A 20,658-nucleotide genomic window follows, 5' to 3' on the forward strand; every position below is an offset into this window, starting at 1 on the left:
TTTTTCAGTACATTTCACTCATAATATGGGTAATGTTTGAAAAACCCAAATATGGGTGAATAAAGTACCCATAAATAGGTAAACTGATATAAGCGTGTAGAATGTACGGGTTGTTAGTATCGTAACTATACAAAATCTGAGATTTTTCCATACATTTTTTTCGTCACACAATAGAGTGTATGGTTAATATATTGTTGAAATATCCGAACAAAACTGTTCAAAATACAATGGATTGTATTGTATTTATATAGTAAAACAATACGATTTTAAATTTCTCAGTTGTGACAGGTTTACTGTTCAACAATGCAATTTAAAGGGAAAAAATGCATATTTGGCGCTATGAGGCAAATATTGTTATATAGTTTATATCCAATGTAAAGAAACGTTTCAAAAACTATCAATGTATGAAACTTATGTACGAAAACGTTCCAAAAACATTTGCAAGTATAGTTACATTAGAGAAATATGTTGATGTATTGTATCCTCAGTGTTGATACAATCTGTGCAACCATCAAGAAACAATGTATCCTATTGTATACCGTACATTTTATGGTAATTCAATTGTTTACACTATTGAACCAATATTACATTTTATCCGGGCAGTGAGCCCAAGTACACGAATTCTTCAACCACATCGATTTCGTCACCACCAATACAAACTCGGGGTGGGTGGCTTACATTGTCCTCTCTTGAGCATCTTTATCCATGTTATTTTTGTAACTGTACGAAGAACGATAAATGATTATAAACGGTCCCAATAAATAAATTAAACCCAAACTTGAGCTGTTTGATCTAACCGTGTATATTTAGTGAACACACAAACCCTCCAGTAAAAACGCACACCTGTACACGAACCCGCACAAGCGGCGCCTTGAAATGTGCGCGTTTCATTTTGACTTCCCTCCCGCTTTGACAGATGACGGCGGCAGCCAAATGTCAAAACCGCAAGTAAGCGTTCTTTCGTTTCCGGCATCTCGTACTGCTAAGGAACACATTTTGATTAATTAAAAGCTTTTTGTCTGTAAGTGATGGAAATTATGCGAAAGATCCAGTGAAAACGGTGTAAAACGAAAGCGGAATAATTGATCGCTCGAACGATGTACGATTTGTGCTAGTTTATGTTGATTTTGTGCAAAATTTTGGCTGTTGAAAGTTTTGTGTACATCGTCTGGGTCTTGTTTACCGGAACTGTCAAATCGATCGTCCTGGCTGAGCCGCTTTTCTACGACCGTGTTTCACAGCTGATCGATTGGAATCTGCTAATCGGTGCTTTTTATTTCTAGTTTAATTATCCACAATGGCCAAGACCAAGACGGAGAAGAAAACTAAATCCGCCATCAACGAAGTGGTGACCCGCGAATGCACCATTAACCTGAACCGTCGCCTGCACAAGGTTGGGTACAAAAAGCGCGCCCCGCGGGCCGTCAAGATCGTCCGCAAGTTTGCTGAAAAGGAGATGGGTACCAATGACGTCCGAATTGACACCCGCTTGAACAAGGCCCTGTGGCACCGTGGAATCCGGTGAGTTTAAAAATCTCTCAGCGACAATGCAGTTGACGTGTTTACAATGTTGGCGTTAAACAGTATTGTGCTTCCAGTTGAAAACCAAAGTGAGTTCTCGCGACGATTGAGTTTTCCCTTATTTACTGATGTCGCTACTGCATCGCGACTAGTGCGCATTTATGCCACCGCTGGTTATCGTTAAAAAGAAATAAACCATTACAATTACTAGTTGCGACATAAAGAAATGGGAGAAAACTCGATTGTCGCAAGAGCTCACTTCGGTTGTCAACTGGAGCCACAATATATAGGATCTTCGAGACAGGTTTTAGGCAAGATTGCAAGAAAGGAATTTGTTTTCTTGTAATTGTAATTTTTATTGGGAACGATAACCGGTTAGCTTACACTTATTATCGGGTCAAGGAAGGAAGCATTGTATTGTATTCTACCGTAGTTATGCTGCCGGTGGACGCATAATTGACCCACAGGGCTGGTAGCGAGTCACTTTTAAGTGACTTGGTCACTATTTTGAGCCTAGTCACTAAAAAGTCACTATTTGCATCCAAAAGTCACTAAAGTCACTATTTTTCGTAAAATGGTCACTAAAGTCACTATTTTCGCATCGTTTCGCCGTTTGTAAAAAAGTTTGAGTTTGAGAAACTGCACACAAAAAAAGCTCCAAGTGAATTGTGGAAATCGCCAGGTTGCTTGCAATTCATGTAAACTATGATCTTCTTCTCCATGAATAAAGGTTGTTAAATACGAAGTGTTGAGAATAAAATTGAGGAGTACTGGGACCAGGCTTTTTAATTAAAAAACGGCTGTGCGTAAATACCCTAAGATGACTGAAATTCAGGATCCAATAATAGTCTCGAAAACAAAAAATGAAAGCAAGATATGTCAGAAGTAATTCTGCACTGAGGAAACTGGACGTACGAATTTCAATCAAACGCTTTATGGAAGTTTGCCACAAGCAATCAAAAGGCCGTCTTATGAAAGATGATTTTAATTTTAAAAAAAGAAGCAGTGTGCGGCAGAGTGGGATAGTCGGGATCAAGAGGCCTGTATGCAGACCACACAGCGAAGCTTGGACAATGGCCATACGTTTAGGCAACTCCGTATATAAAGCGCAGGATTGTTACGACTACGCGGAATTCGCGATTTTCGCGGTTTCGCGGATTTCATGCAGATTAACATAACGGTTTTAAGGCTTCGCACGGATTTAGTTTTGGAGGGAATTTTTGAAGTCTATGTTTACCCAAGCCATGCCTTACACAAGCCATTTTTGAATGCATTATAAGGGTAAGCACTTCACTTGTCATTTTTCATCGTTTTTTAATATCCATTTTTTGTCACGTCAATTTTGACATAATTCCGAGATATGTCTTAGTTTCTTCTTGATTAACCCCTCTACGACGAACCAAACAGCATGAAACCATGCCATCATTTTTCAATTTTTTTTTTGTCAGGAATAAGGTTTTATCTTGTTTTCATAGCATTCATCTAGAAAGAAACAAGGTCTATGCAAAACACAAATATGTTCCTTGTTTCTTGTACATGAATAGGATTTTTCTGATTATTATGAAAGTAATTCCCGTTGAAATTTTCGATTGAAATTTTTCGATGAGACTCTTTTTCAGTCTGCTGAACTTTGCTCCAAAAAAATAGATATTTTTCTCTTGGAGGAACTTTCACTATAATTTTTGTAGCGATGACTGCTTAAATATTTGTGCGAAATTACGTCTTGAATATTTGGAAATAATTTTCGGAAGGTTTTTCTTAGGAATTCGAATTCACTAAACAATATCTACAACTGCATAGAAATTAGCGAAAGCACAATCAAAAACATTAATTGTCTTTATTAAGTAAACTTTCAGCCCTAGGCTGGCTCGTCTCCAGAGACAATCCAAAACATCGTTCTTGCACTCTTTCCCACTTTTTTGCAGCTCATCCAATCATCCATAAATGGTAAAACTGGTGGGAATATATTTTAAAGTGAGACAATATTTTTAGACGGTAGTAAAAGACGGCGCAAAATTTGCTATACATAAATCATTCTGCCATTTTCATACACAAGATGCAGCTTCACGGAAAAATCTTCAAAATCCTTGTTGAAATTATAAACTTGGTTTAGTGTGCTCCCGCGACGCTGGGTACATACCATTATGTGGTGTGTCACGGAATAAGGTTTACCATGGTCATATTGCTAGCCTCTAGCTAACCCAATAGATACCTTCCTAAATATCCAACTTTGTGATATTTATGAGGGTGTTGCCAAGTTGATTGCCTCTTGCTAAGCTCCATCCTTTCCCTAGTTACGGTGAAGCCAGCAGTAGTAATCCTCATGCTTGTGTAATTTTTGTCTTTTCTTGATTTCTGATAGCATTCTAGATAAGATTTCAAAAGAAAAACATGATATCACTAGTTTACAATCTACTACGAGTTACATAGTGACAATGCAAATACAACTCAGCTCACTACCTAGTTAATACTAGCATACAAAAGTCACTATTTGGTCACTTTTTCTGCATCTGAAAGTCACTATTTGGTCACTTTTTTCGTCATCGTTGGTCACTAAGTCACTATTTTGAACGGCATTTATCGCTACCAGCCCTGGTTCTGTCATACCATTTAAGTTGTCAGCTGACCATGGCATGTTGACGAGAAATTGGGGCTTAGCCCTCCCTAGAAAAAAATTAGCCCCCCCCCCCCTAGGATTTTGAAAGTTAGTTAGCACTTAGCAGTGATATCGGTTTTCAACAACATAGCATAATGCATTACTGAAAAGGTTTGAAGACAACAACAAAAAATCTCCCATATTCATTCTATCATAATGAAATGAGCTTGTTTCTGAAAAGATTTCAATCAGCATCCAAGAAGGATGCTCATCAGAATTCGAGAGGAATTCCCATCAGAATCTGAGAAGAATTCTCTTTGTAATTTCTAAATAATTCCTTTCAGAATCATCGAATTATTCCAACCGGAATCCAGAAGAATTCACACTGGATTTCTTTCGGTATCATTGAGGAATACCTTTGGGAATCTGATTGAGATATCCTTTATAATCTATGGAGGATTGGTTTCAGAATCTCTCGTTGATTTGCTTCGGATTCGTTCGAAGATTTGTTTTAAAATCAATCGGAGATTTGCTTCGGAATTCCTTGAATATTTAATTCGGAGTCTCTCGACGTTTTGTTTCGTCGAATACATCGACGGTTTGCTTCGGAATCCCTCGAAAATTTAGTTTGGAGTCCCTTGACGAGTTACTTCGGAATCCTTCGATGATTTGCTTCGGAATGCCTCAAAGATTTGCTTCGGAATCCTTAAACGATCCATGCAACATCTTTCGAAAGCGTTGAGGGATTAATTCGGAGTCTCTCGACGATTTGCTGCTATCGACATCCCGGGTGGATCTGGAATTCCTAGAACAATACCTTCGGACTCCCTTAAATATTCCCTTCAGAATCCCTGGAGGTTCCCTTCGGTATGCTTGGAGGATTCCCGTCGGAGTCCCTAGAGGAATGTTGCATTATTATTATTTTTTCAACAGAGATAGAATATTTATGAAATATTAAAAAATATCCACTGCCTACCGCGGTAAGAACCTTTGAGTGTGCGGGGCAAACCCGAGTTCTACTACAGCATACGTTCGCTAACTGGGCTAAAACACCAGCCCAGTTAACGAACGCCGCTTTTTAACTGGGCTGACGCGGGAATTCGCGATGCATTGTTGTGATTGTGTTTTACATGAAGCTTAAAGAATATACCATTCAGAGTCCCCTCGTCACCGAGTCTTTGTTGTTGTTTTTTGACGGATAACTGCTTTTTAACTGTGATTTGGCCCAGTTAGCGAACGCCCAGTTAAAAATCGCCTAGTTAGCGGCGAACTGTTGCTGTATACTGAGATCGCCTTTAACGCGGATACATTAAATACATGAAATTTTCATCAATTTCTCGGTTGATGTAAATTACCCCACTTTGTAAATACCAGCTGATATTTCTTCGATTTCTTTGGATTGTTTGGTAAGGTAAACTCAATGTTTCATCAAGTCCAAAGCAAAATAAACCGTATAAAAAGCGACCCCAGTGTGAAAGTAGAGAAAATAGATGACGGGCTATCGCCCCCTAGGCATTGGGGCTAGTTACACCAATGCCGAGATCTCAACATTTTCTGTTTATTTTCCCGAGGTGGGCAGCGCCAAGTTTCAGCGGTTTCAGCAAACATGATTTTTGCCGAGATATCAGTAAAAGTAACGTTTCGGTTGCTGAGATACAAGAAATATGTTGCAGATAATCAGCAATAAACGGTTTTTTTTTTTTGCCGAAGCTCAGTTTTATATTTCCTTAGCCACAGCGGTGTCCGATTTCACCGAGCTCGAAAAGGATGAATCTGCGCACGAATGATGAATTTCTGCAGGAATTCTCGGAAGAATTTTTGCAGATATGCTTGGAGATTTTGGCTGAAATTTCAGTAAAAACGATAAAAAAATGGCTAATTAATTTCTACTTAAAATGGAATTTCTGGATGAACTCCTATGGAAACTTTTTACGAGAATTGAAGGAAAAATAAACGCACAAATAACGAACTATGTTTTGCTGGAGTTTACGCAAATTATTCTTCTAAGCAACTATCAAGCAAAATGATTCATACTTGGGGAATGAATTAAAAAAAAAATGAAAATATTTTTTTTCCAATTTTGTCACATACCCTGTTTTATCACCCCAAAATTCACCAGGGGGTGATAAAATCGGGATATTACTGTAATGAATCGCCTGCTTTGAGCGTGCTTACAGCGGCACACTAGGAGTTAACTTTTGAAAATCAGTATGGCGAAAGCCATCTAATGTTTAATATCTCGAAAATAAAATATTTGGTAGGCGTAGTAGCGGACACCTTCCTACATAAGTTATGGCCTGGTAGCGAGTCACTTTTTAGTGACATGGTCACTATTTTGAGTCTAGTCACCAAAAAGTCACTATGTGCATCCAAAAGTCACTATTTTTCGGAAAATGGTCACTAAAGTCACTATTTTTGCACCGCCTATTGGAAATAGATCAAAATAAAAATCATTTGTACCTACTTTTATTATCAACCGAATCAAATGTAAATCTGGTAGCAATGTATAAATTTGAAGTATTATGCTAAAAGCGCCAAGTGTACACCCAAAATGGGATGCCAAAAATTTCCTCAATTGAATCGCTAGAAATTAAGACTTTGATCCACAAACGTTTGTATGAACATCAGCGAATGCTTTATAATTGTTTCCGGAGGTGTATTGTGAGAATCGCCAGGTTACTTTCGATTCAGGTCAACTATGGTCTTGCTCTTCACGAATGGAATTTGTTAAAATACGAATTTCTGACCTAGAGTACAGAATTAAGTAGTGTAGAATCCATTTTTTTTATTAAAAAACTGCTACTACAGATAAACATAAATTTATTCCTGTAACTAAGATAGTGAACACAGCTTTAGCTGCATCACATGACAACGCCGCAAGGTTTCTCTATGTCAGGGAAAATAACCAGCGATAATATGACATAAAGTACTTTAAAATGATTGTACGACCTTTCGCCGTAAAACATTCCGCGGTTAACCATTTCGCGGTGTATCAATTCGCGGTCTACCACTTCGCGTTCCGTATCATATCGCGGTATAACATTTCGCCATACCATTCCGCGGTTAGTACTACTTCGCGGTGAACTTTTTCGCGGTTAATACTAATTCTCTGGTTTAATTTCACTAATGTTACAAATAGTTCAATAATGTGTTCTTTAGCTTTGAAAACCCTCAAAATTCACTTAGGGTAATTTGCCAAATGTTGAACGACTGATGTATTCGCCTATTGTTGAACGCACGTGCATTTCTTATGGGAGTTCAACAATAGGCGACAAGCCGTTTAACAATTGTCGGTTTCCCCTAATCATTGTGTACGTAAATAATCATTGAGTTTACACCAGACCATTTTAAATTCAAATCCCAAAAAAAATATTGTGGGGCAAAACATATTTGCAAATGCGACTATGTAAAGAAGGCGAAACCACGGGACTGACACTTGTATACCTCTACCACAGTTTGTTTCGTAGTCAACATTGGAAATTCCACACTGACAGCCATAAGGATAATCACGGGAAGAAAAGAGATAGGTGCAATCCACACTGACAGTTCCATAAATAAAAAGCAGAAGAAAAGAGACTGCATCTATACTACGAAAACTCAACCAAAACATCAGACCCCCGGGCGAAACAACACACTTCGCCTTATACCGTGCAAATGCGAACATTTAAAAAGGGCAAAACAACAGCTTTCACATTCTACCGGGTAAATGCAAATATTTAAAGAAAGCAAAACATAACATTTTGCTTTATACCGGGCAAATGAGAATATTTAAAGAAGGCGAAACAACAGAGTTTGCCTAATACCGGACAAATGCAAATATTTAAAGAAGGCAAAACATCACAATTTGCCTTATACCGGGCAAATGCGAACATTTAATATGAAGAAAAAACAACATATTTTGCCTTATACCGGGCAAATGCGAACATTTAAAGAAGGCAGCACATGATATTTCGTCTAATACCGGCTCACATTTAAGGAAGATACATTTTGCCTTATGAATAATTTCCGTCTTCTGAGTTCTACCTAAATATCATACATTTTTAAGCTATTAAGACAGCGAGCTTTATCATATGATATAGTGCATCTTGATGGCAAAGTTCACACATCTAATTATCATATTTACAATAATGTATATGTCTTTTGGAAATAACACAAAATAATGCGTGAAAGAGAAACATGCTAGAAAGGAAAACACAATGAAAAAACGACCATATAAAGAAGAGGAAATAAGGAGTTGGTAGAAAAGAACTATGTATTAAAAGTACAAAAAAAAGTTAAAAAGATAAGTTAAGCTTAAATACCGCGGAACGGAGCGCCGCGAAATTGTAAACCGCGAAATTATATATACCGCAAAAAGGAATACCGCCAAATTGTATAAACCGCGAAACAGATTACCGCCAAATGATACAGACCGCGAAATGGTACACCGCGAAATAGTTTACCGCGAAATGTCGGACAACCCTTTAAAATTGTTTATGATTGTTGTCAAAAGTAATTCTGGCACAAGCCAGGCTAGACAGTGTTTTTACCATAAGTAAAAAACAGGTTTTGCAAAATCGAGTTGCGGACCAACCACAAAAGGTCATAGACTCATAGACAAAAATTAAATTTTGAAAATTCATATTCTAGCATATTATGCACATAAAAGTATTTGTATATAGTCCCTGTTTTGTAAACGTATGTTGGAAGCATAGAGAACAGTCACATGTGTCACGATATGCTTAAAAACTTATATGAATGGTTAGGCATAAATCAATCAGAAATTTCCCTCAAATAACAAGGTCCATAAAAACGTTCCTACACATTTTTCACTACAGGAAGCCACAATTCGTAAATCAAATATCTAATATTAAGCAAAAATTATTGTATTGCAAACAAAAAATCAGTTAAGTTAGACCTTGTATGCGAGAAACAGAAATGTTAAATTCGTTGAAATATTAATCGATAAAGATTCTTAAACTTAAAGTAATTTGGAGCTCAGAAAATAGTTCCAACGAGTTCCACCCTAAAACATCAACAGAATCGTTGTTTTCGGTGTACCCTATGAAATCATGTGCATTGCAGCTGCAACTATCCGCAACTTTGTGAGTTTCAATCAGTTGAAGTTGCATTAAATTAACTTCCTATTAAGAATTCTTACAGAGACCGAGTTACTTTTCACACGAAGTTTATACAAATACCCATAAAAAACTATCGAAAGGATTGGCCGACCCTACCTAAGCAAAGACTGTTTTGATGTCTTAGCAATACCGTTCTTCATGGGTACTTTTACCTCATACAACAGTTAAACAATATAGCTAGACGATTCCATTCTAAAATTTTATAAAATCTCAATTATATTGATAATAACATTAAAAAAAGGGCTATGTTACGTTGCCGGAAAACTCATGAGGCAAACCGCCTTTTAGTTGGCAGCTCTTAGGGAACAACGCAACACGCATCGGCGGATCAGCATTTTGGTATGAGCCGTGCATGGAGACGCATATTGCATTGTCAACTCCTTCACCTACTTTAAGCTCCTACTGTTATTAAGCTCCTAATCGTATTTTAAAAATTTCTTCATTATTTTAATTTATTTAAATTTTTTAGCTACTAAAGATTTATAAGCTTTGTGAGTTCAAATATTTCTCTGTTTAGGAATCGATTAGATCGTTATTTTTGCAGTTTTACGGAAAACTTCGAGCCCATATTATTATATTGAACATTATTACCACAATGCTGTTATTGCTTCAAAATCGTTGCTCAAATTATAAACTTGTAACTCACTTCCTTTTTTTCGTGACGGCTGATGTGTGTGACTAAATATGATTTATCATGGTCAAACTACAAGCTTCTGGCTTAACGAGCGAATACCTTCCCCAATATCCAACTCTTGCTAAGTTCCATCCTTTTCCTGGTTACCGTGAAGATAGGTGTAGTAGTAATCTTCGTGTTCTTAATTTTTTAAGTTTTCATCTTTTCTTGATTTATGATAGCATTCTAGATAAGGATTAAGGATAAATATGAGTATCGCTACATAATTTTCAGTCTACGAATTACACCGTAACAATGCTAATGCAACTTGTGAATCACTATCTGGTTAAAAACTTTATACAAAAGTCACTATTTGGTCACTTTTCCTGAAACTAAAAGTCACTATTTGGTCACTTTTTTAGTCATCGTTGGTCACTAAGTCACTATTTTGAATGGCATTCATCGCTACCAGGCTTGGACCCATGTGTATAGGGAATCCCAGCAAACATGGGACAATTATGCTTCCACCGGCAGTATGAGAGTGGAAAAAAGTGTTCTGGTGCAAGGATAAAGTCGATCATTCAATTGTGTAGTACTGCACTACTGCATACATCACACTATCCGTTACAAATAGAAGTTTCTGTGATTAATTAGCCTACCTATGAACGAATGAGTGAAATTCTGACTAACTTTTCTATACTACATTTCTGTTATCCCTCCAATAAAACTAATCAAGCATAATTTTTCATAACGATGTATGTAACAAAAGTAAACAAAACGAGGTTTTTAATACAACGTGACAATCACACGCGGCTTTATATAATACGCATCGATTTTACTGATTTCAGATCTTAAAATTCTTTAATTCAATCTTTTTACGAATCGACGTATGTCAAAAATCAATTTTTGAAGTCTCGCTGTTACATACGTCGCTTTAACATATGGGAACTAAGAGCGACCTAAGTAACAAAAAAGCAAAACAAAACAAAACTGCAGTTGCGTCAATCGTGCACTATGGAAAACCGACCAATGTACACCGACGTGCGTGCAGCATACCGGTGTATGTATAATTTTATCGTTTTTCACAGTGAATTTGAATGAACTGAGATTTGATGTGAAGCACGCTTATTACGTGTCATGTAATGACGCATGCCAGCGGAAAAAAGTATTGAAAAAAGATTTAGTTTTAAAACAGTTTTAGAAAAAGTCCTGCCAACTTTCTGCAAAGGATTTCTCGAATCCTCATAATTGTTACATACGTCGTTATGAAAAATTATACTTGATTTGTTCACGCCCACCTGAAATAAGAGGACTCTTATCCCCCAAGAGTGAGCTGAATGACATGCAACCTGCACCCCCTTTCTGCACCCCCTTTACTTGATTCTTATGGGTGAATAGCATTGCGGTGTATCGTTTGACGCGGCCGCACCATTCGACAGTCATTCGTCGCGTGAAGTTTTGTGCAAGTACCCATTTGGGAACACTACAAACGCCGCGCAGTGTATCATATCCAGAAAATCTGACAATAACTTCTTTGAGTTACGTGATTATCGCGATGAATCTGTTTGGATTTTCTTACACTAATGTCGTGAAGCTTGCAAGTTCAGGGCCCATTCAATTTTGGCAACAAAACCATATCCAGGGCTGTAACAACAGTCGCGTTTTACGCGAATTTCGTGGGTTTGCTCATCCAGTCGTAAAAATCGCGGTTGCTTGAAATGTTGTCGAGAAAATCGCGGATTTATATTTACACTATCGAAAATTGCGGTTTTAGATTTTTCTCAAATTGATTGAGGTACCTATTTTTTGCTGTAAATGAAAATAAGTATATCTCATAAGATACATGAAAAATGAGACTGAAAATTAACAGGGTATATGGCTCTCCATGAAGTTGGCTGAAATTTTCATTATATCGAGCTCTTGAAGAGGAGATTCCGAGCCTCTTGAAAAGCGGCTTTCGAGCCATTTGAAGGCGAGATTGTAAGCAACTTGATAGGACGCTTCACCCCTGGAAAAGAGGCTTCCGAGCCTCTTGAAAGAAGGCTTCCGGGCCTCTTGAAAGGAGGCTTCCGAGAGCCTCTTGAAAGAAGGCTTCGGAGAGCCTCTTGAAAGAAGGCTTCTGAGAGCTACTTGAAAGGAGGCTTCCGAGCCTCTTGAAAGGAGGCTTCCGGGCCTCTTTAAAGGAGGCTTCCGGGCCTCTTGAAAGGAGGCTTCCGGGCCTCTTGAAAGGAGGCTTCCGGGCCTCTTGAAAGGAGGCTTCCGGGCCTCTTGAAAGGAGGCTTCCGGGCCTCTTGAAAGGAGGCTTCCGGGCCTCTTGAAAGGAGGCTTCCGGGCCTCTTGAAAGGAGGCTTCCGGGCCTCTTGAAAGGAGGCTTCCGGGCCTCTTGAAAGGAGGCTTCCGGGCCTCTTGAAAGGAGGCTTCCGGGCCTCTTGAAAGGAGGCTTCCGGGCCTCTTGAAAGGAGGCTTTCGGGCCTCTGAACCTCTTGAAAGTAGGTTTCAGAACAATTTGAGAAAAGACATCCAAGCATCTTAAAAGGAGTCCTCCGAACCTCTTGAAAGGAGTTCTTCGATGCTTCCAATTCCCTTGCAACGAAGCAACAAGCGACATGTATATTATGTAAACAATTTAGAAAAGAAATAACAAAAACTTTACCAATAAATTTTGATTAAAATTGATTAAAATTCGCCATTATGCATTTTTGCCCAAGGTACCCCTTGGGCCCGTCGAAGGTACCCCCAGGGGTACATGTAGCCCAGGTTGAGAACCGCTGCCATATAGGGTTGGTATTATTTATTTATTTATTCAGACTAAGGCCGAAGTGGCCTGTGCGGTATATAAGAGTCTTCTCCATTCGGCTCGGTCCATGGCTACACGTCGCCAACCACGCAGTCTACGGAGGGTCCGCAAATCATCTTTCACCTGATCGATCCACCTTGCCCGCTGCACACCTCGCCTTCTTGTGCCCGTCGGATCGTTGTCGAGAACAATTTTCACCGGGTTACTGTTCGACATTCTGGCTCCGTTACCGGCCCACCGCAGTCGTCCGATTTTCGCAGTGTGAACGATGGATGGTTCTCCCAGCAGCTCATGCAACTCGTGGTTCATTCGCCTCCTCCACGTACCGTCCGTCATCTGCACCCCACCATAGATGGTACGCATCACATTCCTTTCGAAAACTCCAAGTGCGCGTTGGTCCTCCACGAGCATCGTCCAGGTCTCGTGTCCGAAGAGGACTACCGGTCTTATGAGTTTGGTACGGCGGCGAGCTCTATTCGATCGGGTTGGTGTCTTAATTAAATGCGAGAAAGGCACCACCAACGCTAGGTGGATTAATCTGTTTTTTTTTGTGAGTGCATGAGAATTACTTTGGGATCCACACACGTTATATCCTAATAATACTTTTGTTATTGTATGATTGTTGGTTCATATTCACACGATATTTGATAGACTAAAGTATCCCCCCGCTTATCCGGATCTCGCTAATTCGGAATTTTCCGGATTAAAAAGTATCAACACACACCCATTTAAACACATGCTGTCAATTTTCAAATTTGTGCTGTGATTTTGTTTTGATTCCTTTGTACGGATTTGACAGTCGGATTAATGAGAGAATCCTCGATAGTCCGGTCATACATATGCCAGATCAGCGGGGGTATACTGTATCTGTTGACCTGATAATATGATCTATCAAGCATAATTTTTCATAAAACGTACATTTTTGCACTTTTATTTCTAGAGATTTCTGTTCATCGTAAACCAAATGGCACGGTAAAGTATGCGTTAAAGTATAACCCAAAGGATGCCGACAAACTTTACTGAAGAACGTACGTTGCTGGAACGTTCACGAAAAAAGTTATAACGCTTCGACGATTGATTGTTCAAATTTTATGCAAAAAGTCGTTTATTCTGCCCGCACTGCCGAACTATGTGGGCCAAAAATTTAACCGAGTGTTATTTCAAAATTAATAATCTTATAGGGCTTTGGAGCTAATGGGAGTTATTCGGAATTATTTCACAACGTAAAAATTGTGACAAGAAGGAAAATGGACGTTGCACTCTGACAACAATAGGTTGACCGGTTCTGCTGGCAGAAACATTGATTTCTTGCATATGGTTTGAACAATCAATTTTCGAAGCGTAATAACCAGCCGGATGACACACAGCTATGCTTCTGGCTCCAGCATAAAATTCACGTTATTATTTTGCTGTGGGCGTTATTTTCTGAAACAATATTATTACCAAATATTCAAATTTGTTTTGGACCGTACTGACCGTATTGTGTAGAATAACGGTCTTATTACAATTAAATTGAAAATCGAACACATTTTTCACGGCAGGGAATACGTGGTACATAACGACAATCGTAATAAATTCATTCAAATCGCTTAACAACAATTACCCCATCACAGAAAATTAGTCCTGAAATGATGTTTTTGTTTACTAATTTTGAATTGTCAGTGGGGCCCACCGCGCGCTAACCCCAGAGATGTTAGCCACTAGAGGCCTGAATAAGAGAAACGCGGATAGGTATGTGCCGCCAATCGAACCGTCAAAAACAGCAGCCAATCGAGCAGGAGACCTGTCAAGCAGCCAAAATATTGGCTCAAATACTGAAAACGGCCAAATTCGATTTTATGCAATTTTTAAATAAACAAAATTGAATGTATTTTACATTAGTTTGCAATAATATATGCAAGTCATTTATAGATTATGAAATAAAATTCCATTGTTTATTGGATTCTATTGTTAGGTGGTGTGGACACATAAAATAGCGGATTGTGAGATTTTGTCTACATAAACCATTTCTTCCTTTTCATGTGTTGTTCTTTGATGAAGAAGATTGAATGCAGTGTTGGCAGAGTCATATTTTCTATCCGCGTTTCTCTTATTCAGGCCTCTATTAGCCACCATTTTTTCCCATTAGGTTCTGCAGCATGACGTCACGAATGAATTCGGTCCTCGTCGAATGAACTTTTTTGACAGTTCAGTAGTACTTTCCACTGACTCCGACAAGGATCGAGTTCGTGATTGGTTGGCTGCGCCAGCTTCAAACGCGAAGTACTACTAATCTGTCATCAGTTTGAGGTTAGATACAGACGCTGCAGAACCTAATTGGACCCTGATAGACTTATGCAGGGGTTCATCGAATTCACTCACCCGATGGATTTTGACATTTGAGCGGGTCGTCTTCTCGAACAAAAGTTCATTTTGCGTTCATTATGCGACCCGCTCAAACGTCATAATTAGGTTCTGCAGCGTCTGTATCTAACCTCAAACTGATGACTGATTAGTAGTACTTCGCGTTGGACTTGGGGGCAGCCAACCAATCACAAACTCGATCCTTGTCGGAGTCAGTGGAAAGTACTACTGAACTGTCAAAAAAGTTCATTCGACGAGGACCGAATTCATTCGTGACGTCATGCTGCAGAACCTAATTTCTTGGGGGAGTTCATTTTGCGTTAGTCTATAGGCGATGACAGTAGGGTGGTAATAACATTTTTTTCATACCGTGCTGTGCCCCTATTCCGTTCACCTAAGACAATGCACTATGTCTTAAAACTCTAAAAAATACCCGTTTAGTATTTTGAAGCCACACTTTCGCTATATAGTGTCATTTTCTATATACAATTAAAAATAAAATATGTTGGGATGCATTAATAGACTTAGGTTCCAATAGTGAGAACAAACTTAAGCAATGTTGTGGTCCTAATTCCAATCATCTAGAATGCCGTTGTTATTAATTCCGTTCATTCGTGTTCCTAATTCTAATCACCCGAAAAACAATTGATTTCTAATGCCAGACATCATTTTTCTCACAAATTTGATTTTTTCATTCATTATTATTGCTATTTTATTATTATTGTTATTTTCTTCCAAATTTAAAATACAATGATACTTCCTTAGTTTAGCCAAGTTGGCTGTTTTTTCGTTTGTTTCACTTACCATTCGAGATTTGTACGAATTCTACATGGACCTTGATGCTATAGCTGCCCAGTAGTATTAAGTACCACAGAAAGGACAGATATGATTCCCTATCTGAGTTTTTCATCATATCCTCAACGTAATTTTGATTAAAGCCTGGATACTAGGCCTTTAATTTTGTTTTGAACCTTACAAAACAATGTCTCTGTTTGTTTGGAGTTGTTCGTACCGCTGTTTTGTTTAATTTGAATTTTTGTACAGGGTTCCGGATAACCCAAATTTTACAAATCATCCTCGGATTTCGGCAAAACATAATTTTATTTGTACCTCGGAGACGGCAGTGTTTTGATTGGAACTCGAAACTCGCCAAGAAATTTCCAAAAAACTTTAAGAACAAGAACGCAACAATTAAATAGGTTGTGATGTTTGAAACTGTTCGTGTTTTTCGGAAACCCTTTCTTGTCCAGCAACCACATGACAATTTGTCATACGCCATCAACTGAAAAAAAAACTGTGTTTTCCCGACATGAGTTGAAAAACGGTCCTATTTACTTTTCCCGTAGAGCTGTAAACGGAATTCCTTTCGGTCTGGTAGCGTGCAGGATATAATTTCTAAAGTCCAGCATTTATATGACTTCGTGTACAATGTCCCTTTTCTTGTTCATAAATTATATTCTCACAAACGGAATTTTCGGAATTTAACCTCCAAACCCAGAGAGCGGAATAAGGAACGAGTATATTGAAAGGTACCCGTATTCCGGTCAACACATTTTTCACTTTTCCGCTTTTATATCGGTAAAATATAGACAACGATTTAGTAATACACTATTATGTTACCTGTTATGTCTTGTTATGCTGTTGTGTTTGAAATTCAGGGCGAGATTTCACCTAAAAATGCCTAAATATTATGGCAGACGTTCTTAGCAAGTGGTTTAATGAAAACAGTCAAAATGGCACCTGTAGTGACGACCAACAAATTTTGTTTTAATTTTTACTAATAATCGCTAAAAATGACGCTGCTTTCCATTGCATTTCATGCATACATAACTACAGTATCCCCCCGCTTATCCGGACCTCGCTAGTCCGACGACTCGTTGGTCCGGATCTCACTAATTCGGAATTTTCCGGATTAAAAAGTATCAACACCCATTTAAAAACATTATGCTGTCGGTTTTCAAATTTGTGCTGTGATTTTGTTTTGGTTCGTTTGTATGGATTTGACAGTCGGATTAACGAGAGAAACCCCGATAGTCCGGCCATACATTTGACGGATCAGCGGGGGTATACTGTATAGAAAAGTACAAGGATATTTTTCTGTTATTTTTTGACAAAAATTCTCCATTATTTATTATTTTGTCTCGCGTGAACGGAATTAGGTGCTGATTGGAATAAGGGCACAGCACGGTAGACCTTCTAGTTGCGAAGAGCAAAAATGTAAAAAAGTACGTTTTTCCATACTAATTGGGGTCCCAAAGCGATTCAGAAAAACCTTAATCTAACTTGATTGGATGAAGTTTGCGTTTTTCCATACAACTGCGCACCACTCTATTGTACAGTCAGTCTTACAAATATTTAAAAGTTTCAATTGATTTTAACTATAATTTTAGTTGTCATGCATATTTTTTAAGAAATCAAAAATCAAACAGTTACCTAACCATTTTCCTTTCTCCTTTCTCGTTTCAGTAACCCACCTTTCCGTATCCGCGTGCGTCTGTCTCGCCGCCGTAATGACGATGAGGATTCGCCCAACAAGCTGTACACTCTGGTAACTTACGTGCCGGTGTCCACCTTCAAGGAACTGCAGACGGAAAATGTTGAATCGACCGAAGATTAGGAGCTGTAAATTCACTTTACAACAAATTATCCTTATTGAAATAGAATTATTCGAATGATTCACCATGTTGCGTTTTTTGTGAGTTACGTTGGTAAAAAAGTGGAGAGCGTGAAAGAGAAATATAAAAAACTACCCTGGCGGAGAAAAATTGGAAAATTGTTGTACAATTATTTGTAAAGAAAATCCTAAAATTGGCATTTTAGCGATAATTTAGCCTTTCTTCATAAAAAATAACGCATTTTAAGGTGTAAGGAAAACTGGACGAATGTTGGGTAAGTTGCCTATATTTGGTGTAAAATCCAACTTCGGTATAAGAAGCGTACTAACTTTTTTTAGATAGACAATAACTGTGCAAAACCGAGCGCGTGGTAGCACAAACACTCACTTAAACACGTGTTTTTTAGTTACCAATCATACTTCCTTCTGAGATGAGGCAGCCGCGAGGCATTCCTCATTGCATCATATATCTTCTATGATCAATTTTCGGCAAAGTATCGAACTTGTCGTTGTCAAGTCCAAGGAATGTAGATTTTTCAGATTTTTAATGCCTATCACTTTTATTGCCATTAATTCTGTTTGCAAAGCGTGATAACATTCTGGTTTGATAAAAAAACAACACTGTTTGAAAATACCTATATACATTCCTGTTCTATAGTCCTATAATATAGTCAGATTTAAACGAATATGGAACATTTTCTTTACCAGAATTTAATAAACAATAATTGTGACTGTCCACATACAACCAGCAGCTGGCAGATTTTAATACAAGAATCTCACCGAAACTACAGTTTTAACATTTACAATTTCGGAAGATTCCCTTTCTCGGCTATTTTCATTGTCCCGGGATTCGGGATGAACTTGTTCGTATATCCCGGGATCCCGGGTTTTTTTTTCGATGTTTCCTTAGAAAACTTATTTTTTGATTTAAAAACGATTTTATTCAATGTTCAGGGGTAAGGTTCTTATTTCAGAAAGGCCGTATAATACATATTTCAAATTGAAACTCAATTCAATTCTATTGAATCGATTCTTTCTTAATTAAAAAGCAAATAATATTCACGTTTTTCTCGGAAGGTAGAGTACCCTTTTGGAATATATGATCGCCGAGTCCGAGAAGAAGGGTTCGCTGGCGGGGCGGTTGAAGTCGGCTTGACTGTTTGCATTGTTTTGAATATGCGTTGGATTTAGACAGTTGCTGGGATTGCATTCAATACTCTAGTGACGAAAGATGGAAGATGCGCATCCGGTAAAATAGGAAAACCCACTATACGGGTGCTCAGAGCGTAAGCAAGAATTAAGAGAGCTGAGTGAAACATGAGCTCAAGATAATTGTATATATGTGAAATAAACAGTTCTACTTTGACTTGTAACCAAACCAGTTGTGTTTGCCCTTTTACTCTTCATTAAAGAAGCCTTCTCAACCGAACAAGCCCAGAAGAATAATTAAGTGGTTATAACAATGTACTAGTATTCTCCAACCCATGACAGGCTACTAATTGAACTTTTGCCAAGAGCTGCAGCTCTTCCTAATCTTGAACAGATCGCTTCCTATAGGATATATCTTATATGTTGATATATCTTGATGTTAATCGTTAATTTATAGTTATTGTCGATAAAGTTAATTGTATTCAACGTAATCGATTGCTGCGATAAAAATGAATCAAATCAATTATTATCGGAGTTTGATAATTTAATGATAATGGGATTAATAGATTACGCGATTAAAGTTGATATACAATTTTGACAGAAGTCGAGATTTGGACAAATTGATTGCAGGTTGTTAACCAGAGTTGATTTTGATCGAAGCGATACACCAACAAAAATAGGTAGAGCATTGGGGTCGGACCACTTGTACAGACATCATGCACGCGTACAAAAAAGGATGAGATTGAGCAACGACTGCTACGCGCACATAAAATTTAGCGCACGCGAGTCTCACGAAGCTTGTGTACCTCACATTAACATTGGTGAGTCGCATTGAGACATCTCAATGCGATCAGCTCATGCGCTGTTTGCCATGGCAAACCTTAGCAAACAACAGCGGAGGTGCGTAAAACAGCGAGGGCGGGAAATTTTCACTCAATAATATCGTCGCCTAAGTAACGCCAACTATGCATTCCTAGCGCATGAGATGAGTCTCATGAGACGTACATTGAGACAGACTCATAAAACCTTCGCATATCGTTCTGATCCATTTTTTCCTGCGCCTCACTAATAACTTGTTCTTCATACTCCTTTTTCTTCCTGCGGTAGATTCGTTTTTCGGCTGCTCTTGCTTTCTTGTACCGATCTCTATTCAATCGAGTACCCGAAACCAACATCCGGCTTCTGGCAACGTTCTTCTCGTCTGTCACTCTCTGACACTTCTCATCGGTCCAACCCGTCCTGGGTCGCCTCTGTGCAGTGCCTATTACTTCTCGTGCTGTTGTGCTCACCGCTCCATGGATCGACTCTCATAGATCGTTGATGTTGTCGCTAACGTTGATTGCACTTATCCGTTCGTCGAGCTTCTGGCGGTACTCAGCCGATACTCCTTCCGCCGACAATCGCTGGATATTGTAACGCATCGTTTGCTGTGGTCTTTCGTTCGATACAGTTGACAACCGTGATTATGCTTGAACATGGTTTTCCGGCGAAACTGATACGGCTGATTCGTATAACGTTGGACGGATCGAAATCAAGTGTAAGGGTTGCGGATATCGACATTATTTGTTACCTTAGATGGATTAAAGCAGGGTGATGCGCTCTCGAATCTACTGTTCAATATAGTGCTCGCGGGAGCGATGAAGAGTGCTGGTGTGGAAACATGCGGTATGTACCATTATCACAAGATCACATATGCTCATGGGATTTGCGGACGATATCGATATTATCGGGATTGATCGTCATGCCGTGGAAGAGGCTTTTGTGCCTTTTAAGAGGGAGACAGCGAGAATTGAACTCACGATCAATACCAGCAAATCGAAGTACATGGTAGTGGTAGCGAAATGGTGCTAGATAGTGTAAAATTTGAAGTGGTAGAAGAATTTGTGTATCTTGGAACATTAGTGA

The 20,658-nt window shown here is 38.6% G+C and overlaps 1 protein-coding gene across 2 annotated transcripts; it reads left to right on the forward strand.

Moving 5' to 3' along the window:
• Window positions 1-905: 905 nt before the first annotated feature.
• On the forward strand, window positions 906-17,763 carry LOC134223904 (large ribosomal subunit protein eL31). Of its 2 annotated transcripts, none has more exons than XM_062703129.1 (3): window positions 906-1,021; window positions 1,284-1,521; window positions 17,457-17,763. In XM_062703129.1, the coding sequence occupies exons 2-3, from the start codon at window positions 1,298-1,300 to the stop codon at window positions 17,605-17,607; spliced, it is 375 nt and encodes a 124-aa protein (XP_062559113.1). In that variant the 5' UTR covers window positions 906-1,021; window positions 1,284-1,297; the 3' UTR covers window positions 17,608-17,763. The 2 variants fall into 2 exon arrangements, with proteins under 2 accessions (XP_062559113.1, XP_062559112.1); XM_062703128.1 differs by having other exon boundaries at window positions 973-1,099.
• The last annotated feature ends 2,895 nt before the right edge of the window (window positions 17,764-20,658 follow it).

The sequence above is a fragment of the Armigeres subalbatus genome, chromosome 3 (genome assembly GCF_024139115.2).
Source record: "Armigeres subalbatus isolate Guangzhou_Male chromosome 3, GZ_Asu_2, whole genome shotgun sequence".
NCBI classification, from domain to species: domain Eukaryota; kingdom Metazoa; phylum Arthropoda; class Insecta; order Diptera; family Culicidae; genus Armigeres; species Armigeres subalbatus.